Here is a 24,294-nt window from a genome sequence, read left to right on the forward strand (position 1 = left end):
TGCTCGATCTGGCTATTTGTTCATAGCAGAGAGTTAGCTAGGAATTTCTCGCATCTCGTTAACTTCGCGCACGCAATAAGAAATCGCATGATTTATTCATTCCATACTACACTTTATATCGTTTTTTGTTTTTTTTTATCCCGATGTCATCTAAAGATGCACATATATTGCTCAAACGCTTGTTATATTTCTTAAAAATATCATTATTAATTTTATTTCATTAAAGAAAGCTTTATTACGTCTTAACATCGTCTACGAAACCATAATACTTAGCCAATAAAATAGTTTAATTTTTAGTGACCACCTAATTTAAATATAAAAAGTTTCACTTTAATTCAATCAATTGCCTCGAAAAAAGAGATGCGCGCGCGCTCTGTTATTTTTTAACGCCGACCAATCTGAAGACTGACTGTCGATCCGCCATAATAGCAATAACGATATCTTATCCATGGTCTCTCATCGCGTGCCGCCACGGGTGGGTCCGTGGCGGTTCACCTGCAATTCCGTATCCGCGCTGTCGTTTCGCAGGTATATACGGCGGTACCGCGAAAGACTACGCGGACTCCGCGGCAAAGACCGACCGGCAACATTCTGATGTCGCGCGCTCTCTCTCTCTCTCTCTCTTTCTTTCTCTCCTATTCTTCCCCCCTTTGTCCCTCTCCCTTTCTCGCCTCCGGTCCTCTCTGGAGAACCTCACTTTTAAGTTAATAACGCAATTACTGCCTCCTGCCGCAAGACGCGCGCGCCTCTCCTTGCCGCCTCTCCGTAACTTCTCTCTTTCTCTTAGGTCTCTTCTCGTTTTCCTCTCTTTCCTCCTCCCACTTTTGATTTCCTCATCTTCGCATTTTCTCGGTGTTAATACAGATGCCGGCACTTTTGGTGCCGCGAAATAATTTTGTCGCATGCCGGTGGTTGCCCAGAATGGAGTCTCGCCCCTTCTTGCACTTTTTTGCCTTTTCTTAGCTTCTTAGCTACAATAGTGGTCTACTTCCTCATATTATGATTTTAGAAACGTTATTGCTCATCACTAGTCTCTTCGATACAACGCATTAACTTAACTTTCAACTTTTTTCGTAACTTATAAAAAAAAGTTTTTTTCAAGTTTCGTTTATGCAATCTTTCTTTTCAAATTGATAACAATTGTTGTTTGAAAAGGAAGATTGTATAAACCGAACTTGAAAAAAACTTTTTTTCTTTAAAATATACTTTTTAGGAAAAAATTTTGTAAGAAAAAGATTGAATAATTTTAAATACAATATTTCATGGAGTGGATTGCTACTAAATGCACGCTAAATTTTCGAGCGATGCAGTATGCCATTTGGAAATACAAGGAACAGAAAATAAAAAGAAAATATGGGGAAGCTATCGAAGAAAGGTTGTGACAACATGGTGCTGCAATAAATCCGGGTATAGTCATCGTTTATAACACGTGTGTGTCCAACGTACATTGCGCTTTTGCGATTATTCGTTCACGGCAGTAAATACGTTGTGCAGAAATTTATGACCCGACACGCTGCCATTTCACACGCGCGATTATAACGTCTTCGTTCAGTTTGGAAATGATTTAAGCAACGTTCAATATCCAGTGGACGTGGACGTGCATCGTTAATATTTATCGGTTCATGCATAGTACGTAAAGCGAAGAAATTAAAGTGACAATTGCTGTTATGCGATTTTTGATATCACGATAGAGCTAACATATATCGATACACACACTGTAAGAAGTTTTTATCTAACAAAAGTGCTATAAATTTAAACAGTTATATTGCGAAATTACAATAACATTTTGTGGTAAAATATATCTAAATCTGTAATATATATGTGCGGCGCGCCAGTTTTGTAAATTCGCAACAAATTTCTATTGTAAATTTATAAATATTGTGAAATTATAGCAAAACGTTAGGGTAACTGTCCCTATTAATGTGCCTTTCAGCCAATTTGCTTATTACTGAATTAATTATTAAATATTGTAGTTTTAATTTTATCTGCTTGCAATCAATATCGGTTTTCCAACTATTTCTTTTTCTTATAATATTTCTTTAATCTAAAAAATGTTAATACTTTATGATGATTTAATAAAAATAAAAAACGTTTTTATTCCTATCAGTGAGTCCTCCTAGTGGCGATGGTCCTATTAATGTGCCTCCAATTTATGTGCTTATCCGCATTTGATTCATTTTAACATATAGTTACCAAAACAGGTAATAAATTTAATTGTTTAAGTTAATATTACTTAAACCATTATTTCAATTTACTTATTTCAATATACGCTCATAACACAACGTTAACGTTCCAATGCAGGGCACATTAATAGGGACAAGCTTATAATCTTGCAGTACGTATTACTGGATTCACATAAATTTTTCATATCTTTCGAAAAATATTTAAATTACTTTAATAGTTAAAAAATAAAATATTATCTTTTGTATCCTATACATTAATTAATTTAACTTAATAAAAAAAATTTTTTTTCTTATTTATTTGTGCTATTTTCTTTATGGCTTATTGAAATACAAAAACACAGTAATAGGGATAGTTATCCTATATGATTTGTAAATTTACTGCATATTTTTATTGTAAAGGGTACTGTAAATTTACAAACATTTCTAACAGTGCAGATTTTTATATTAATTTTCTAACATATTACTTATTTTATTTTCATTTTATCCAAAAAAACCTTCGCTTATGAAATAAGAAAAATAATGAGAGTGAGAGTGAGAGAGAAAGAAGCCGAGATGTCTTTTAGAGCGGTAATCAGACGTGCCAAACGATCATAACGCTGAGCCTTCGTAAGCTGGAAAAGTTTACGGGGAGGATGTTAGAATCTCATAGAAATCAGAAACGCCGTAAGGAGGCTCTAAACGGAGAAGAGATTATCTTGCACTGCAGTGAAAAGCACGTGCCTTAAACGCCGCGTAAGGAAGGCCAACGTTGCCTCACTATGGAGAGGGCATGATGCAGATCGTCGCGCAGATTGTTCTCATAGGCCAATTAATTAAAAGGCTTCTTCTATGGAGTAATAAGCCGCGGAACAGTTGAACATACGGGGAAATTACTCCTAGAAGGGTTACTAACTAACTAACAAGGGTTACTGGATCGATCAATTAAATTTTATTTAACGTTCATATTCTGACGCGTGGTTTTTTCCAAGAAATGCATTATCAAATATTAGTTTTTACATATTTAATATGTGCTGCAAAATTATAATAAGCTCGCGCAGGATTCAATAAGATATCGAATTCTGAATGTAAATGGAAAAGAACAGCAAACAAGATGCAAATACGAAGTAAGGAAGTTACATTTATCATTAAAGTTTATTCTCAATCACAGATAACATGGTTATAGTCAGATTATGCGTAGTATAACATTGTCTGCCTCTTTATAATTTTAGTAACTACTCTGGTAGAAATATATGCAGTTTTCCTAGACATCTATTCAGTTACTATCTAATATTACTGTATTCTCGTTAATTGTGTCAATACTGAGTAGGAAATGGACAAGAACTTGATAGAGTTTTATTCTGTCCATTTCACGAGCAGTTGGCTTGCTTATTAATCAATTTAATATCCATTATTTGTTGTATTTCTATGCAGTAAATGGATTCAGATTTTACGCAACTTTTGTATGCAGTAACTACAAACAAAGCGTTACATCCTGATTGGGATCCTAAGTAGTTTTCCTTCTCAGTTACTAGACAGAAGTTGGTATAACCGTTTAGTAACTGCTCAAAAAATGCATGAAATTTCTACCAGGGTAAGACAATCCGAATATACGAATAACTTATATCCGTTTATCATTCCTACATTCCTCTATCGATGCAAGGGCGTAGCGAATGCATTATTTATTCGCCGTTATTTATCCTTAATTTCATGGATATCGCTGCAGCCGTGTGCGAGAAGCAAATCATAAATTATACGATTGAGTAACAGCGTACAACTCTGTTTCGCAAGTCCATAAATATATGCATATACAAGCCTTCGGGAATGTCGAATATGCGACAGGGGAGTGTCATTAGACGATTTTGCGAACAGATGTTATAAATTGCATTACGAATCGCATTGTAAAGCGATCATGTTACGTTTATTCGGTATAGAGCTAATGTCGAAGATAAAGCATGTCGGAAATCGACGATGTCAAGGAAGTATCGAGAGCACATTGACCTACCTATCGTGGCATCGCAAGCATTCCTAAATGCGAAGCAATTCGATGATAACTCTCTTCCTTCGCGATCGTCTTCTGCTCGTACATCGAGAGGATTTTTCTCCTTCTTGGGGCTTTGTATGCTGTTGTGCAGCGCGTGTGTTTCTGAACCAACATTAGATCATCACGGCATAGAGAACCGTATACAGGGTGTACCGATGCTATTTCGATGATCGTGACCGATCCTCTACAACAATTGGAGCGGCTTACTATAACTCCATCGCGTAGTTTTCAATTGACGTTCAATTGATCGTTAGGCAAGAATTTAGAGCCTAGATTCTAAAGAGATATAATCTTTAAACTATTTGGAGTAGAATCTAATTTTAAAGAGTGACAATTAAGCCAGTGTTGTCAATTTTCAAGAGTGAAATTTTACTTTTTAATATTATATTCCACTTCATAGATTTTAGAGAGTATGGAAAGAAAAATTTAAACGTCTTGTGACTCTGATTAATGGCACGGATGGAAAACGAATCATATATCCGCGATATTAGATTCCATTCTATCTTGGTTTTACGTTCCGCCAGACGTGCACACGTCGCATTTTACGCTTAAAATGGAGTCACGGCGAATAAAGGGATCTATTACTTCAACCTTCAACTAGTATCCTCTTTTTCAAGTAACGTGACCGGTGTCACGGGGTCAGCGTTGACCCCTGGCCCTAGGGATCAGGCACTTTTACCGTGTCGTTCGCCATAGCATCCGATGACCCCTGTGTATCAAATAGCGTGGTAAATACGGTGTCTCGGTTCATTGTAAATTGTTGAAGGCATACATAATCATTGTTATTAATAAAAAAAAAGTTGCTTTTTGTGATGTCGTTTATATATATAATTATATTTTGAGCCATATATTTTAATGTTATTAACACGCGTATCACTTTTATAATATTCTAGCCAATGCGATTTACTGAATAACTTCTTTTATAATTATGCCATAGTAATTGTTATTTCAAAACATATATAATTTTAATACACACACAACATCCAGCTACTCAAACTATTGTATATAAAAAGTAAGCAAGCGTTAATTTTTATAACTAAATTTCTTTCATCTCTCTCTCTCTAGTATATCTATAATATTTAAAAAAAATAGTTTGGAAAATAGATATTTTTTCTTTAAAAAACAATAACGATTTTCAATCGAAAAAAGTTTCTATACATTCAGTTAAAAGAATGTCTATATATACGATTATTCAAGAAATAAAAATAAAATATAATGAAATGTAATAAAATGTAATAAATAAATAAAAGTACAAAAACGTATCGTGACTTCGAGATCAAAGAATCGGATCGGAGAGTAGCTGGTGTGAGGTCGTACCGGGACACCCGGTATGCCCCGGTACACGGAGCTTGGACCCACGGAGCGAACGGGCAACTTCGGAGCGTCTGACCTCTGACCCAGGAGTTCTCTCCCCGTCCTCCTCTTCACGGATCGCGTTCCTCCACCCCTCCATCCTTCTCTTCCCTTGCCATGCCGCGCGGTGCATACTCCGCTTTATACTTGCGCTTTAAGCGCCGTGGCCTCTTTTAAATAGCGGGCCTCTGCCGGGGCTATCCACGACGTCGTCGAGCGTTACGGATTCCCTTGGTCCTCGGGACAAGACAATAATAACGATAACGATCGCCCGCGCGCACAACTCAACGAAAAAATTACACCGAATCGTATAATAAGGATGTGAAAGGCGATCGGCATTGACTTGAATCATGATGATTTCGTTTCTTCTTTGATCTGTCATCTTTTTCTTTCGAATTGTTACAATGAATCATTCTTTACGAAACTCACCGTTCACGGCATAAATGATTCAAGAACAATTCTCTATTATTATTTTGATGACAAGAAAATTGAATCTGATTGTACTCACAGCTCCAAATTATTTGAAAAGTACAGATGTGAATTTTCAAACTATAATTTAATAACCTATAGTATATAATTTTAAAACTAGATAATTAAAATTTCTAAAACAGAATTATAAATCGAAAAAAAGATATAAAATAATTATGTTGCAAATCAATGCCGATTGTTTTTCGTATCCTTCTTCAATTCGAGCCGATATTTTAACGATTCGTCGTTAATATTCAATGACGTCATAAATATGGCTTAGCGCCGAGACACTACCAGTGTCTCCAGATATTAAAAGATGCAATATTTATGAATATATTTTTCATAAAAACGAGCCAATAATAAATTTACAACAGCATATATTCTTTTGTCATCCAACCGCAGAAATACTAAATATAATACAAGAGACAGCAACAGCGAAACAAAGGGTAGAACAGAAGATGACAGAAAACAGCGACAGCAGAACAAAAGGCAGAACAAGAGGTGACGGAAAAGTGAACAAAATCAGACATTATTATCGATTATTTTGTATAAGTATTTTTTGTAAGTATTATAAATGTCCAAGTCGATTTTCCATACAGAGCTGATTATATCAAAATTCAATAATTTATTAAATTTTTCATCTATTATTTAAATAATCAATTTGTGTGAAAATATCTGTATGTAATAATGTAATAAAGGATATTTTCTCGATACTTGAAAAAATTCGGATACGAGATGCGCTTGGATATACAAATCGAATGGTAAGAGTTCTAATTAAAATTCATTAGATTGGGAAAAATTAATTTTCAGATATAAATATCGTGAAATACAGTGATATACGTTTCGTACAGGCTACGTCCACACGGATACGACAGTCCCATTGAACAGATCAATTTTATTTTTCAATATTTCATATCGCGGCCATCCAGTCGCAGGGAGTAGACATCGCGAAAAAAAAGTTAGCGCAAACCAATCAGCATATCGATATCAAATTTTAATCTCGCACCCTGTGTATCCGAATAGGATATCGACGTTACGGTCTGATCGCGAAACTACCCATTTCACGGACTGAACAAATTTTTTATCATCTCGTGAACCGATCTCCTTCCTTATCCATTTCAGGACAGAGATCCGTTCAGAAAATAGGCGATCAAACTGCCCAGTCCAATAAAGAATTTGTCAGTTGATACAATAATTCCTATCAGGAAATACTTTTCACAATTGTTATATACATAAATATGATTATAGAAAAAGAAAAGGTAATTATAAGTCATCTATTCTTTCTATTTACTTCTCCCCCGTGCCTGGCCAATTGCAAAGATTTAGGTATTTGTACCTCTTAACGTTGCTCGTAGAATACGCAGGAGATGATCGATCGTAAACTAGATCGGGAGGTTCGGTTCACTTGAAGTTGACTTCGCGAAATGATTGGTTTCGTGAACGGGACGTAGTGCCGATAGCAAATTAACTCCCGCTCGATTTGCGCATCGAGCGGGAATCCGGCTTACGTGTTGCGTGCGGATCCGCGCACGAGGTCTGCCTTCGCGAAGTTTCTTGGAAAATTGTCGCGAATTAAATGCCATTAAATTTACGATTTGCGCGCCGGCGATTACGCAGCTCGCCGTCGAAGTAAAGGGAGACGTGCCTGGCCGTTACTCGCGGCGGTTACCCTCTGGTAGCATAATAACAGGGGAGCTCTCAAATTGTGGTCTCGCCCCGATATCCTCCCCCATCTAGGTGGACTACTCGAGAATTTATCGGACGAATCGATCATGGCGCCAACGACGTCCGTAACCGAGTTAATTTAGGTAGCTTTATGTGAAGCACGATGGTAAATTAATGGTAAATTAATGAAGCTTAAGGCGCTAATGAATACAGACACGATCGAGATTTGTTTCTTCACGTGAAGTTTAACAAACAATGTCAATATTAAACTATAAAAGTAATAAGGCTCAATAAATTTAAGAAAATAGAAAGAGAAAGGCTACGAGCCTAAGAATAATCGTTAAAAATTAAAAATTGAAAACGTTAATAAATAAACATGTCATTTAATTAAAATATATAAATATATTTAATTTGCCGGCAATAAAAAACAAAACAAAAACAAATATTTCGATCCCTATTGGATCATTATCAATGTTAAAATAACAGTAAAATTATTACAAATAGAACATACATAAAAATTAAAATTTGCTCTCAATCGCAGTATTAAAATTATCAATAATCTTGCTCAGTATGCGGTAATCGCAGTATTAAAGTTATCAATTCTCGCTCAGTATGCAGTAATTGTAAGAATGATGTTATCGGAAACAATGTATTCCTCCGGCTATGTATATAGAGTATAAATAATGTAATTGTTTCTGTTAAAAAGTACAAATATAATGCAAAATTGTAATATAAATAGGCAGTCAGTAATAATAATGAGAATACAAACTAAGAAATAAAGAATAGAAATAAAAAAGTAATATATAATAAAAAATGTACAATAAAAACCATTAATAAGAATTGAAATTGTGCGATGTACAAACATAAAATATATAATATATATATATTTAATTTAGTAGCAGCTAAATTAAAAGAGAATAAATATCTTATGGATTCTTGCTTAGAATGTCGAATTTGTCTCTGAACATCTGAGAGATATGAGTTTATTTTTACTCTCATCGCATTGTCTTAAAATATACGACTTTTATATTTTATATTGACACACATCCACAAGGTATTTATTCTCTTTTAATTTAGCTGCTACTAAATTAATATTTTAACTGAAACAATATCATACTAACAACGATACGTTTTATAACCAAGTTAAATCCGACTAGCGTATTTCACATGCTGAAGCAGGCCCATGATTGTATATGTAAACGCAAGAAACGCAATTCAACATATTGAATACCGTATCGCGAACGTTATTTCACGCTATTTTCTGCGACTCGAAGTTCCTCTTGTGCAGGACGCGCAAGAAACTCCTGTCTCTACGGTTGTTCCGCGTTTCAACTTCGTTGTCCGCGCCGTTTTTAGTCGTAGTAGGAGAAACCGCACGTTGGTTCTTTGAACTATGCAATTACCTCGGTTTTGTCTTGCGACTTACAGCAGGGAGAATCATTGCGAGATCGAGCGACGGCGGCGGAACAAGATGACCGCCTACATCACGGAGCTCTCCGACATGGTGCCGACCTGTTCAGCCCTGGCCCGGAAGCCCGATAAACTCACGATCCTCAGGATGGCGGTGGCGCACATGAAAGCTCTCAGAGGTGAGTATAGTATGATGCTACGAAATCTTATTTGCAACAATCACTTCTTTGCTTTTCTTCAATTACTTATCTGATAAATTTAATAAAAGACCTCAAACTAAGGTTGTTCTCTTTTTTAAAATCTATTTTTTATTTTATTTTTATTTTAATTAATTAAAAATAGATCTTTAATTAATTAAATTATTGATGCGCTATCTTTTTAGGGCTATTTTCAAAAATAGATAAACTCTTGCAGACTGCAAAATGTTTATTTCGTTTGCATTAAACAGAAAATATAATTTTATATTTCCAGTTATGAACCGGTGGGTTGTAAAAAATTTACAAGTGGATCTCATCGCAGGTTGTGCATTACTGAATTAAATCAATAATTTATTTTGATCGTAAAGATGTTTCAAATTGAGGATTATTCTGTTTGTACAAATTCCTTCTCGGATAATATGGAGTGGTTTTTTATAAAGTGATTCTTTAATTTTATTTAAATGGAATTTTTATTTGAGAACTGAATTACTAGGTTTAATACCGAAAATTGAAAAAATTGTGAAAATCATTGCTTTTAAATGCTCGCCAAGGAACAAATACGTTAAAAATACGATGGCAAAATGTTGAAGTGCCGCTCCATTATTCGAAGTAGAAGGTTCTCTGAGGGATTTTTCGTCGAGAAAAAAAAATGGTGAACGTCAATAACTTACGAATCACTCGTAAAAGTCATAAGCCATTTGAATTTAACTTACATCTCGAGTCCTGAAAACTCGCACGTGTCGCAAAGTCAGTAAATATACCGGAGAATTTTTCTTTCAGTAGATTATGCATTTTTTAAAATTCAGTTTCCATGCATACCGCTGCATTAGATTTGCTTTCGAAAGATAATGAGGATATAACTTCTCATGAATGTATACATATACTTATTCTCAGTTTTATATGTTATTTACTCATTCTTATTTACTCATTCTGTTTTTCTTTCTACATTTTATTCGCTGTAATTTCATTCCAACTTAATTTAAATTTATCTTTAAATGAGAGAGAACAAATTTCTTTCTCCTCCCCCCCCCCCCCCCATCTCCGGTCATCGATAAGAAACGGTGCAGTTTTCGACGCGGGACGTGACGATTAAGTTGCAGCGATGTTTAAGTTATCCGGCACGAGCGACGCAATAACTTGGGCGCAACGCGAGATCTCGGTGCTTTAACATGAAGCCGATTAAATTACGGCCGTAGCCGACCCGCCGTACGTTACGTTACGTACCTACGACTATCGATTACGCAGGGAAACACTCACTCGAGTCCCTCCCGGGTCGACGCGCGAGAACGCGGATCTCCGCCTCGATAGAGGCGAGAATTTACGAGCGCTTTTAGAATACTTACACTGTCGACAGTGTAAATATCTGCGACTTCCTTGTTAAATCGAAGATGAAAAGGCCAATAATGTTTCGCTTAAGTTTACGTTCAAACTTCAGGTCGATGCATACATCAGACACGTGTGTCTTTTTTTAATTCATTAAATGCCACAATTATAATATATGAGAATTTTAATGTTAGTGATCGCAATTATTATCTTCTAGAAAGTCTCGAATATTGAAATGATTAAATAGATCATTCTGATTGATTTTATGTTTGAAAAACCGTGCAAAAAGTTTGCAGAGAGTATTTTTTAGTAAAATCGTTTTGTGTAAAATTCTTGTTTTAAAAATTCGAAATGGTTTTCGATGTCAAAAAAGAGCAAATAATTTTGCAATTTTGTTGAAAATTTTGATGATAAATTTATCTGATAATTTTTGTTCGATTATTTCTCTCACGCAAAATTTTTGTTTTAAAAGATCAAAATCGATTTCGTCGGAAAGAGAGGAAATAATTTTGCAATTTCGCTGAAGATTTCGGAAATAAATTTGTTTATGAAATTTCATCTAAATTCCATCGAAATTTCATTATTAGAATAGAAAGCGTCAACTATGACAGATGATGGTAAAACATGAAGATTCCACAGATATATAAATCCATAGGGATATCTATCTAACTGATTAACGTGGACATTCTGGAAGAAGGACGAGGGATGCACCGTAACGTTGCGGCGGGTTTCGAGTGCCGGTGGCGGTCATATCGAATGCAGCGAGCGCGATATATGCTTCCGGTGGGCACGATGGGCGGAGTTGCGTGTCCCATCCGTCGGCGGCTGTCCCTTTGGTAGTTCTGCCGGGTATCTACCTATCTACCTGAGCCCGAGGGAGCCTGCGGCCGATGGACGCGTGCTGCGTATTGTGCGTGAACGCGCGCGTGTATATGCGTGATTCCGCCGTGATTTCACCTAGGTATTGGTGGTGCGTCGCGTTGTTTATAGCCGCTTCTCCTCTTTCCCGACGACGCGGGCTGCTGCATACAAATCGTCCTCTCGCTCGGAAGAGGAGGAACTCTCCGTCTCTCTCTTCTCTCTCACCTGTGAAGAGAAAGGGGGGGGGGATGGGGGAGAAGGAGGAGGAGGACGGACGCTCGTTTACGCGCGCGAACGCCCCGTGCGTGCGCTATGTGGAAGAGTATTACGCGGTCGCAACGAGACGTATGTCAGTACCGAGCACCAGCAGATTTTTTACGACCCTGGGACGCCGGGGATAAAAATTGCCAGAAGGCTGAAGAACCGTTCGACGAACGTCGATAGAAAAGACGACACCGTTCTGTCGCGAGAACGGTGAGGTCGATTTTTTTTTTTACGTTCATGATATACTTAACACAATGTCATCTCGCGGAGGTACTTAAAATCGAAAAGAGAATCAGCAATGTTAATTATGTTAAATATGGATTTTTTTATAATTTTTACTTAGATACTGCATCATCTATAAATATCGAAATTTAATGAGAAACATTTTAATTGTTTGTTATTAAATATTTATATACTAGAAACTTACAGTATCGAATAATTGAATGTAATGAATAAATTGATAATATCGAAAATGTTCGTGACAGGAATCGATATCTCGGCGATCACAGTCGTTGTTCAACGTAAAAATATAATGCGTAGAATGCCTAGAAATGGAAATTAAACGACTACCAGCATGAGATTGCATACTAAAAATGTGGCATATGTCGAGTAGCACACATCGATCTTAAGCGAATTTTTTATTGACCCAATTGAACTAGATTTTTTTAGTTGCGTAAATGTTTGTGTTATTATACGGAAAAAGTTTCATGAATTTAAAATTCGGATTATTATGCGTTTGTGAATATTTATTTATATTATATATATATAAAAGTAAGATCTGTATATAATTTCATATATATTTTTAGAATTTATTATCAAACAGATAATGATAATTTGGTTTGAATATATAATAATTGTGCGATCCTCGCCTTTTTAATACATAATATTGAGGTTTGTCAAAAGATAATTGTAATCTTATAATCTTTTTGTCCGCGACAAATATATATACGTGCGTGTATAACGGTATTTAAGTTTCTTTTAAATTTCTTCTTTTTTCGTAAGCGAGTATTTAATCGTAAAGATCTGTTATTTAAAAATTTTGATATCATCAATATGACGGAAACTGTATACAGATTCTCTTTGCGGAAGGTGTCGAGATAACCGCGGTAAGGTAACGTTGGACCGGCAGACATACACCACATGGAAAGTAATGGTAACGAAGGTCACCGGGGGTCTTCCATAGATCTTGTTTGGAAGTCGTTAAAGTACCTCTTCCCGGAATTTCTCCGTATATCGGGGTAAAGATCGCATCGCCGCGCGAGAGAGAGACTCTCTCTCTCTCTCTCTCTCTCCTTGGGATCTGCCGCCCGCTTTGCAATTCCGATCTTGCACCTCGATAGTTACCTCCGTTGGCGAGGTGCTCCGTCCTCATTTTTGGTACCACACCGTAGCGCGCCGCAGTCTTCGCGTCTCTTCGGAGGTCAACTTCGGAAGAAGCTATCGAGAGGTGATTTCAATATTCGATAGGACACGACTTGCTTAGGAATTTGCAGAGTGTTCTTCAAGGTTTGGATCATGCTTTAAAAGCAATCGTCTCTTCCTTGACGAATGTACTATCGAATTCTTTCTCTCGAAAACTTCAACCGATAGTTTTAGAAACGCGTTCAGCTTTATTAACATGGGAGACCTGAATTTCCACATCAAATAAAAAATTGTAGCGAACCGATAAATTCGATATACTATAGCATTTGTAATAAATCCAACCGTATATGTATCAGAATCTTAATCCCTTAAGGGGATGCTGGAGTGATGTCCTGTTTTACCATTAATTATTAAAGACTCTTTTCTCTTAATTGTGTTTATGGATTGAAAAGTCTTTCTCCACAATTAAGTATCGACAACAACGCAATTCGCCAGCTACAATTGAATACGAAAAATGAAAGAAAATTTAAAACTTTTACAGTTTTGTTATCGGCTTCTGTAGTCGACACGTCACAATATGTGCTGCATATAAGAGTTTCAGATTTTACCGTTTAAAATAAGTAGCCAGCAGCCTACAGAAAACCTCGAAGAACAATTCTATGCTTTTAGAAACGAGATAGGGGCTTTAGTATAAGAGAAAAGAATCGCCGAAAATTTCGTTTGTATATTACGAGTGAAATTGACGTGAAACCATGAAACCGAGCAGTATTTTAGTTGTTGATCTCGTTCTAAGAGATGGCGTTACAATATGTTAGATAAGGACAGATAAATGCGTTTGAGCGAGACACAACAATATATAATAAGTATAAGAAATGAATGAAAGATGTCATTATTATCAAATTTGGAATTTAAAAAAAGTCTGTACTATTCGATCAAGTTCGGCCGTCGATCCAACATCCTCTTAATACATATCATGATTTTCTGATCTTTTATTACACATGATGAGTCAATCCTGAGTTAATTTCCATTATTTTTCAAATATTTAAAAATATAAGTAATTTGTATACAATATATATTTTAATATCTTTAAAGTTATTTATAAAATTGTGTATTTAAAAAAGGAGAAAGAAATGGAATTTTATTATTTAGTCAGATGTTCCTAATATTTCAAAGAAAAGAAATATGCTTGCAGGACACAAATAATCCAATCGTGTGTACTAAAAGTTATAATATTAAAATAAAATATATTTATATTTGGATGTATCCTTCGAATTCGCAGGCACCGGAAATACTTCCACGGATAACGCCTATAAACCGTCCTTCCTTACGGATCAGGAGTTGAAGCACTTGATTCTCGAAGCGGCAGATGGCTTCCTGTTTGTTGTGAGCTGTGACTCGGGCAGAATCATCTACGTGTCCGATTCGGTAGCGCCGGTGTTGAACTACACACAGAGCGACTGGTTTGGCACCAGCCTGTACCAGCAAGTTCATCCTGACGATACCGAGAAAGTTCGGGAGCAGCTCAGCGCGGCGGAGCCACAGCATGGTGGTCGAGTGTTAGACCTCAAGACCGGAACGGTCAAGAAGGAAGGACAATGTAAGCAAAGAAGAAGAACGAATTACTCGTGATTATTCGATAATTTTGCAGAGTTTCTACTTCATCGAGCCAATTTACTATTAAATTATTTTATTATTTTGTTACTTTATTATTGTTTCATTATTGATTATATTACTAAATAATTTTACAGATGTTTTGAAGATTGTTAATTATAACGATACATCAGGATATCCCCTTTTTCGGGGAAAAATATTTAAGCGCAAACACATAATGGGTCTTCCAATTGCAGCCTCGATGCGACTATGTATGGGCTCAAGAAGAGGCTTTATCTGTCGCATGAAGGTCGGGAGCCTGCAAACCTCGGGTGACATGGCAGCGGCACACGGACTACATCGTATGAAGCAAAGGAACTCTCTGGGACCGCCGGCGCGAGATGGCCAGAACTATGCGGTGGTGCACTGTACCGGATACATCAAGAATTGGCCACCTACCGGTGAGTTTGACACGGGTGTGCTGAGTCGAGAGAATCGCATAAGATTGTATGTCGATGTGCCACCCGGGTAACGGTCTCTCTCTTTCTTTCTCTCTTTTTCTCTTTCTCGAGCGCAACGTACAGCGGGCCCCAGCTTTCTATTTTAAAGCGGGGGAGACGTCGCGCTCAAGGAATACGAACGAACCGTTCCTGGAACACGACGGAACGCGTATACCACGTGTGTACTGTAAATTAAGAACTGCCGTGACTGAATTTTTCGACTTGGTATCTTTCGTTAAACACTCCGCATTTAATTTAACGTGTCGTATTTGCTTTTGATCAGCTATGAAAAGTTAGTAACACAGAAACTGGAAAAATACGACGAATTTGCATATTCAAATGATAAATCTATCCAATCTAAGAAAAGAAAGAATATTATCAGGTGCTTTTCTCATTGATTATATACGTTTTCTGATTTGAAATATTTATCTCTTCAGAGTACTCGTTTCACCACTGAATGGAAAGTCACTATTAAAAGTCGCGACGAGGTAGTTAACGGCTGTTAACATATTTGTTTAATATTCATGATCACGTGCGTAGCTTTTTTGTTCCGGTAGCTTTGTGGCAGCCGCTGATTAATTCAATCTTATCGATTACGTTAAAAAAGAAAGATACAGTGATGTCTTTGGCGCACATTAAATGCAATAGAAGTGTAATAAATCGATCGCTTTACTTTCAAATTTCAACGTTTTCACGTTTTAGTTTCATTACAATTATAAATTATTATTGAGACTATTATTGCGATCACGTCAATGTATCAGTATGAGATTTTTAACGTATAGCTTTTTAGTATGTAAGACGAATTTCTTAGAGCCGATCAACGGGAAATCATGAACTGATTCATGATTTTACGCTGTAGGTGATTTTGTTCTCCCGTGTGTACCAAATATGGGTCTAGGTGACAGAGGTTCAGGGTGCGTTCAAACTGGTCCAGACGGTGTAGTTACGGATGAAAATGCCTCCACGCATTGCTGCCTTGTCGCCATTGGGCGATTACAGGTCACTAGCACACCAAATAGTAGCGACTTAGCAGGTTCTAATAGCAATAGCGGTAAGTATCATTTCATTAACAATTTAATTAGAAGTTTTGGCTACTGCACACGGGACGTGGCAAAGTTTGCGACGCAAGATGTGCCAAAATGCGACGCGATAATCAATGGTTTATCGTTCTTACGGAAAAGCGATAAATTGATTGACTACCGTGTCGTATCTTGTCTGTGCAGGAACCACTTGACAAATAAAAATTCCCTTTATTCATGTAACAATGCAAAAGCTTATAATTTTCATTATAAATTATGTTTCTGTTCGTTATAGAATTTATATCACGTCATTCTGCAGAAGGTAAATTTACCTTTGTGGATCAAAGAGTTGGCGGAATTTTGGGTTATACTCCATCAGAACTTCTAGGTCATCCTTGCTACGAATTTTTCCATCCGGAAGATCTGACACATATGCGAGAGAGTTTTGAACAAGGTAATACTCGATATTATGCCTCACATATCTAAATGTATGTTTCTGCTTATATTATTAACCTGTGGCTCGTTTTTTAGTATTGAAATTGAAAGGACAAGTCGTGTCTGTAATGTACAGATTTCGGGCTAAGAATCGTGATTGGGTGTGGTTGAGGACGTCGGCATTTGCGTTTTTAAATCCGTTCAATGAAGACATCGAATATATCGTCTGCACAAACACGCATGCAAAGTAAGAATGGAGTTACATTTAAAACCTCAAAGATGTTTTATATATTATATTTTTTTTTTCTTTCACACACACACACACATACACACATACATGAAAAAAAAATATTCGCATGTCTTTATCCAGGTCGTTTCATCCTAGTAGCGACGGTCAAACGGAAAGCGAAGCTGTACCTGCATATGGACAACCTGGTCTGGACTATTCTCTTCAGAGACATCCTACCAGGGATCCGCTGTACTCTGCACATCACATGATGCAGCATCCAGCTGCTGTAGCTACAGCCAGTAAGACAATTATCGCATGTTCTCTATTATTTTTTGCATGTCAAACGTCAAACATTGAATGCATATTATTTTCAGGTCCGCAACAACCGAGGCCGTCCAGCACACAGAACGTATATCAAAGCTATGAGACAACGCAATCGCCGATAGCTTATGGATCACCTGGACAACAAAGTGCATCTTCGTCGGTCTTAAGTAGGATTCAGAAGCCGGCTAATACATCTCCAACTCCGCAACCATGGGCAATTGGAAGACAGGTATTAAATTTCTCGTTTTTCCATATAGATTCGAAAAGTTACAAATGTCTAAAATTATTACATTTTCCAATAGCAACCTGTAACGGAAGGTTACCAATATAGTCAATTAAGTCCATCGAGATCACCGAGCGGACCGACGTATACTCAGCTTAGTAGCGGTGCTAGAACACCAGCTACACAGCAATATCATGCAGTCACAACAGTGCCTAATAATCCTGGTTAGTCCAACATACCTTAATCTACTTCTCTAGATATGCGAAATTGCTAATAATCAAATTTGCATTTGTCATTAGGTATGTGGGGTTGGCAGAGTCAACAGCATCAAACGCAGCAACCGGATGGACAAACCGGCGCTCAGGTGTCCGCGCAAGCGCAACCACCGCATCCTGGACAGGCCGGGCCCGGCACACAACCACAAGAGCTGTCTGACATGCTGCAGATGCTGCAAGATCAAGGTGGCTCGTCCGGCTTCGAGGAATTGAATATGTTCAACACTAATTTCGAGTAGCAACGAGAAAGGCGATACGCCTCTGAGAAGCAGCTTCTACTTTAGAGGAATTCTCTCTCTTCGAGGCTTTCTCCGGCTGTTCGATATCACTTCGGGGATTTTGATCTTGGGTATCACAATCCGCACCTTCACACCAGCATCCGGAGGATCGTTCATGGAGAAAGAAGAAACGCGATTTAACAATTTAGCACCGCATATATAGACTCTGCAAAAACGATCGCACTGGGATTAGGGCAGCCTAGTCTACTGGATTATTTACATATTATACATCGTATTCTAATGAGAGATTTTTTATTCATTGTCATGGGTATCAGATGCTACCGTCATGCGTTTGAAATAATTATCTAAACGAGCATGGTTTCACTGGAAATATCATTAAAACATCAAGAGCAACTGTACCTTCATGACGGTTATTAATTAGTGCTCGAAATGAATATAATACGCACAGATGGGCTATCCACATTTGGCATAAGCTATTAAAAAAAATAAAGTTTTACATTTATAAATTTTACATTTGAAACTAAATGCGTAATCGATGAAGATATTAATAACTGAGAAACGCTTTCAATGCTTTCAGTGATTTAGATGATTGTACTTTAATAAATCTGAAATTATAAATTGAAATTAATTCCAATATTATAAAATCTACTCATAACGGTGAAAGTTGTGTATAAAGTTGATTGATTAGTTGAGTGAATGGCCTATAGATAAATATTCACGGCCTTGTTACAAGTATTCTAAATATATGTAAGCATCTGTGCTTATTATACAAGTGAAGTAACGTAATTTTAATTTTCATAACAATTTTAACCTGTATCATGCGATTCGATAAATATTTAACGAAGAAAAAGAAAAATGAAAATAACAAGTGTACTCTAAACAATAAGAAAAAATATTTTTAAAAAACTTCTCAATCAAAAATCTATACACAAATCACGGTAATTTTAATACCAGCTTATCATTAGATTTATAAGATTAGCTTAATTATTTTAATTTAGATCTTTGTAATTATAAACAGTGCAATCATAAATCAACACGCGATAAGAAATCGTTCGAGACATTGACAATGTACAAAAATTGTGTAATCCACCTTTGCTTCTCTGTGCAAGACACGTTTTTAGATATTCTTAAAGAAAAAAATATAGATAATGTTACACATACGAATAATTGCATTTATAAGTAACCACGTGTGACTTAGCGCGTTTGTACGTGTTTTAGCAAATTTTGACAAGCACATTGAAACGAAATTGCAGCATATCATGATGAATTGGGAACATTTTTCACTAATATATGAACTATACATATACGCATGATTTTTTTAATCATCCTACATCGTGACGAGAATAGTACCATCACTTTTTGACAATAACTAATATATTGAGCCTGATGCAGGCATCAATATTTATATGCGAATGTTAAGTATGAATTCGTCTCTATCAAAGAAAAAGATTATTACTTCACAAATCCCTTATCCATTGTTATATATTCCTTTGCACAATATCCACTCATATATTATAGCTCCACAAGAAATCGCGATTATTATGATTTAAAGAGCGAAGGGTGTTAGAAATGCATACGTATATCATGCAATAAAGCTATAAAAAATATTTTTAGTGTATATATATGTATCTTACATTACACAAAGAGTGTAAAGAATTTACGTTACAGTAAGTTCTTTAATAATTCTTGCTAGTTCCTTTGCTATTATATTCATAATAACACAAAAAAGGCAATAAGATATAATAAACAAACATAATGAAATCATCAAAAGGAATGATGAAAAATATAACACAATTTTTTATTTAAATCTCATTTAAATTTAAAATACAAAATTTACAATTTCGATCTTACAGCCGAAGTAGCGTTAATTTTTCTTCTTGGAAAAATTGTCTTTTTTAATTTTATTTTTAACTTGATTTTGTAACTGCGTGAAAAATGCAGTCGAGGACTTCACAACTTTATGCGTTGTTTCATTTAACTTTGTAACGTTTCTATCTTTAGTTATTTTCTTAACTAACGCAGCCTTTTCTTTCTTATCTTTGTACTTCTTAGCAATTCCTGGTTGCAGTGCTCTTAATTTATCCTTCTTTTCTATTGCCTGCTGTTTGGCTCGTTGCCTCGATTTCTTTCGTCTTCTCTCGCGCTTCATATCCGTTTTCGTTCGTTCTGATTTGCCGATAAGATCGCCACGTTCTTTAGCTGGAAATAAAAGTTAGAGTTTTATTTTATTTTATTTAAAATAAAAAACCCATAAACCAATGCAATAGTCTTATTAAATATAATACGATACTTTTAATTTCTTCAGGTGCTAATAGAGTTGCATCAGTGGCTGTGACAGGTGCTACCTCTTCCATACTAATTGCAGGTACATTGCTAATGATTTTAATCTCTGGTTTGGCCTAAAATAAAAATCGTATATATTATATATCTTATTACATATTGTAACTTCAAATATATTTAGTGCGAAAAACGCGCTATCTCGTCTTTCGATGAAAGTTGGAAACTATTAAGAATATCTCAAAATATAAATATTTTGTAACGAGAATAGAAAATTATTTATACAAATTGCAAGAATAGTTTCTATTTACAAAGAAACATTTATCTTAGAATATGTATTTTTATTATTATTAATATTTATATATTAACTATATTCATAGAAGCTCTGATTGATTTTTAATATAAATTATAACAAATCTTACCATTTTGGGGGTGTAATGATAATTGGATAACGCATCCAATTTTGATATCAAAGAACGCATCATTTGTCGAATTTCATTATGAAACTGTGGTGTTTCCTCTTTTTTTTCATCGTTTTCTGGATCTAATGTTTGCTTTTGTCTCAAATACTCCTTTTCGTAAATTTGCGACAAACTTTCCTTGCTTTTTTCTTGATTTAATATCAATTTTTTCTTATATTCTAACGGTGTCTCGACTGGCTTGAATTTTTTCTCGACATCATCCCAAGCTTTATCCTTGATCCGCTGCTTGATTATGTCTTCCAGTTTCAAAGTGGTCTCTTCTGTTATCACAGGTGCTGGTCTTCTGTTCACATCAACAACCAAAAATTCCTCCAGCAAAGAATTCTGCGGTCGATTTGGACCACTTACTTCACCTTTCAATTGCCATGGTTTCTCACTAACCGCTTCATCTTCTAATTCTTTAATCCTCATTGACAGCCTTTCTTGACGAGCCTCCAAAGTAGATTTCAATTCTATATCTTCCTTCATATTTTCTTCTTTGTCTTTCTTATCAAGATTCACCTTATTCTCCAAGCTATCTGTCTCATCCGAGTCATTCGTAAGATTGAATCTTACTTTTTTAACTGTTTGATCTTCTTCATCTTCTTCATCAAGATCCATTTCCTCCTCTTCTGATCCTTCCCCTTCAAAATCCTTAATACTGTCATCGTAATTTGATTTTTGGCTTTTGTTAACTTGCTCATTTTCGCTTTCAGGACTATCGAAGAAATCTGTATATTTTATGTATTTCTCAATGTTATCTCCATCTTCTTCTTCGGAAACTTCATTAAATAAATCCAATGATTCATCATCAGATCCAGCATTGTCTTTTCCTTGTTTCTCTTTTCTTTCTTCTTTAGTTAAATATTCATTTAGTTCCTGTAACTTGAAAAACTTGTCGTCTACAATCGAGGATTTTTTCTTATATTTTCTCTTTGAATTATTTTTAATTTCTACATCTTCGTCCTCTGATTCTTTCTCATCAGATATACCTTCAGCCTCTTGAGCTAAATTATCATTTTCAATCTGTATAGGCTCAGGTTTTCTAGAGCTCACGGGAATTGTCAACTTTTTATCTTCAGATAAAACTGAAATGTCCCTAAAAATGTATGCTATCTCGCTCTCATTCTGCAATTCCAATTGTTGCCAAATTTGCTCCTCATCAAAGCCTTCTATGACTAATTCTGGTAACGCATTCGTATTTGTGTAAGATTTTTCTCTTTTACAGGATTGTTTCTTGGCAAAATCATAGATATTTTTTGTAAGGGCTGCTACATTGATTTTAGTTTTCCTACTAAAAATGAAAAAAGATTTTATTTTCAAAATAGACTTTTGCAGAATTTCACGTTTAATGCACAAATATTTTATATTCTTATTTTATACTTGATTACAAATTTCCATTAGATGATATCATTACACTTATTTTAACATTATATTATATTAATATTATGGTAATTATATAGTTTAGCACAATTACCTCAAAAATCAATAAAATTAGACAATCGATGCGTTTTTACATGAAATGAAAGAATCTGGCAAAAAAAGCGTGCCAGCTTTACCAGATTCTTTCATTTCAGGCATAAACGCATCCAATAAGCCTAATTTTATTGATTTTTGAGGTGATTATGCTAAACTATATAATTACTAACATTATATATATTACTTTAACATCATACTTTAACAATATATTTCATTATCACTTCTCTTTTCTTTTATAGTAGTAATTACCACTGATAATAGAAATTTTCTTAATTTCAAAATATCTTAGGTTATCATCAAGACTTCATAATATTTAACTTACCTCTTTATTTGTTCTAGCGATCGAATATCATCAAGTGTAGATATAATATTGCTGAGAAAAACAACAGCCATTTTGTATTACTTTAACAACAAACTTGTTAAATAATATTTTATAAACGATAAAGTCAAGCACGTACACTGCACATGTCAAAGGGTTATGTGATTTATGTGTATGTGTGTGTGTGAACACATGTCACCGACTTTGTCAGTATCGCAAACGTACTAAAAAGTACTAGAGACCTCTAAGCCCGGATCCTCGTACGAACAACAGCGCTTTGACACCGAACGCTGATTGGTGAGAAACGGCTGATGGGGGTACATTTTACCCCCACAACTGACTTTTCACCAATCAGTGGTCTGTGTCAAAGCGCCAGTGTCTGTATGAGGATCCGGGCTAAGGGTGCATTCCACTTAACGTTCGCAACGCTCGCAAGCATCGTTTCGTCCTTATCGTTTTCATATATTATATAAGAATGAAATACTGCTCGCGAGCGTTGCGAACGTTAAATGGAACGCACCCTAAATAGGTCTGTTCGCGTTGCATGAAATCCCTAAATATTTTTGCACTTAAAATGAGATAGACACATATTTTGCTTTAAAAAGAGAGAAAGCAAAGATGTCAAGTGTCAAAAGTGCAAGCAACGCGAACAGACCTAATAGCTCCTGCACGCAGAACGCGGCAACGCCTGCCGCGTTTTGTGTGCAGGAGCCATAAAGTCAATCACACACAAAATGGCAGAAGCTGTATAACTAAAGCATAAGGAAGCGTTTATATTGGCCGTAACCGTATGTCGTATGCCGTAATCTGTAAGAATTGACTAATTACAGTCAAGTATTCCCCTCTCATTGCAGTAAGATGGGAATACTCGAAGGTAATTGGTCAATTTTTACAGATTACGGCAGGGGTGATCCCGATTGACCACGTCTCGATTAGACACCACCAATCACAGCGACCGGTGCTTAGGAGCTTTATAGTCTCAAGCGCTGTGAGTAGCTCGTGTCCAATTGAGCCGTGTCCAACTGGGTGCCACCCTTATGGCATACAGCATATAGTTACGGCCAATACAAATGCTCCCTAAGGCTGGATTTTCATTTGACGCTAGACGCTCATTTTCAGCGTCAAAACAGGTCACGTGATCAAAATTGACGAATACCAAGCGTCAATTTTAATCACGTGACTTGTTTTGACGCTGAAAATGAGCGTCTAGCGTCAGATGAAATTCCAGCTTAAGATTTCTAGACCAATGGCTGCGTTCAGCAGACTCAGGAGTTTTGCAACCGTTTTATGATTCGCCGCACTGATTGGATTATACTTCTAGATTTAAAGGAATAGTTTTATCTCAGTGAAGAATCGCAAAACTGTTGAGTCTGCTGAACGCAGCCAATGAGCATCTTATGTAAATCAACATGGCGTCTTTACGTTGGATGCTTATTGGTTCAGCGGCCATATGTATGGTTAGTCCAAGGCCGGTATTCATAGTCGAGTCTTAGTCCGGATCTACAATAGGTGTTTTATGTCTTATGTCGTAAGAAACTGACCAATTACAGTCGAATCCGAGAAGAATAAGCGACTGTGATTCGCCCATTTCTTATGGCTTAGGGCTTAAAACCCTATTGTAGATCCGGGATTATTTCAAGACTGTCTTAAGTAATGTCTTAAGACACTAATGCAGCCTTCTGATTGGTTCGAGACTTCTTGAGACCGTACTTAAGACGGTCTTGAATATAAGATCTGACTATGAATACCGGCCCAAATCTACAATAGGTGATTTAATGCTGGATTCACCCTGCATCTGATTTGCATTGTACGACGCTC

The 24,294-nt window shown here is 36.1% G+C and overlaps 2 protein-coding genes across 6 annotated transcripts in view; one reads left to right on the forward strand and one right to left on the reverse strand.

The window, feature by feature from the left end:
* tgo (Aryl hydrocarbon receptor nuclear translocator homolog tgo) overlaps positions 1-19,246 on the forward strand; it is a 43,045-nt gene extending 23,799 nt beyond the window's left edge. The window contains exons 4-13 of one of the 5 annotated variants that reach the window (XM_018509441.1): positions 9,118-9,278; positions 14,386-14,703; positions 14,954-15,157; positions 16,056-16,247; positions 16,511-16,669; positions 16,747-16,897; positions 17,021-17,178; positions 17,254-17,432; positions 17,506-17,650; positions 17,726-17,940. In XM_018509441.1, the coding sequence (XP_018364943.1) occupies positions 9,118-9,278; positions 14,386-14,703; positions 14,954-15,157; positions 16,056-16,247; positions 16,511-16,669; positions 16,747-16,897; positions 17,021-17,178; positions 17,254-17,432; positions 17,506-17,650; positions 17,726-17,940 (1,882 nt within the window). Of the gene's footprint in view, positions 1-9,117; positions 9,279-14,385; positions 14,704-14,953; positions 15,158-16,055; positions 16,248-16,510; positions 16,670-16,746; positions 16,898-17,020; positions 17,179-17,253; positions 17,433-17,505; positions 17,651-17,725 lie in introns of all 5 variants that reach the window. The other 4 variants (XM_018509438.1, XM_018509439.1, XM_018509440.1 and 1 more) reach the window with 4 other exon arrangements.
* A 558-nt stretch (positions 19,247-19,804) lies between these two features.
* Positions 19,805-22,641, reverse strand: LOC108762379 (U3 small nucleolar ribonucleoprotein protein MPP10). Its single transcript, XM_018509350.1, has 4 exons — positions 22,480-22,641; positions 20,640-21,972; positions 20,231-20,339; positions 19,805-20,139 (listed from the first exon to the last, which is right to left on the reverse strand). Exons 1-4 carry the CDS (start codon positions 22,548-22,550, stop codon positions 19,805-19,807), a joined length of 1,848 nt encoding a protein of 615 aa, XP_018364852.1. The 5' UTR covers positions 22,551-22,641.
* Between the last annotated feature and the right edge of the window lie 1,653 nt (positions 22,642-24,294).

Source organism: Trachymyrmex cornetzi, unplaced genomic scaffold (assembly GCF_001594075.2).
Source record: "Trachymyrmex cornetzi isolate Tcor2-1 unplaced genomic scaffold, Tcor1.1 scaffold299, whole genome shotgun sequence".
Taxonomy (NCBI): domain Eukaryota; kingdom Metazoa; phylum Arthropoda; class Insecta; order Hymenoptera; family Formicidae; genus Trachymyrmex; species Trachymyrmex cornetzi.

Excerpts from the sequence above, each read along its gene's own strand:
- LOC108762379 (XM_018509350.1), bottom strand. The coding sequence starts at position 22,550 with ATGGCTGTTGTTTTTCTCAGCAATATTATATCTACACTTGATGATATT. Across the intron at positions 21,973-22,479 it reads TCGCTAGAACAAATAAAGAG|TAGGAAAACTAAAATCAATG; the intron begins GTAAGTTAAATA and ends TTTCATTTTTAG. Across the intron at positions 20,340-20,639 it reads ATCATTACACCCCCAAAATG|GCCAAACCAGAGATTAAAAT; the intron begins GTAAGATTTGTT and ends TTTTTATTTTAG.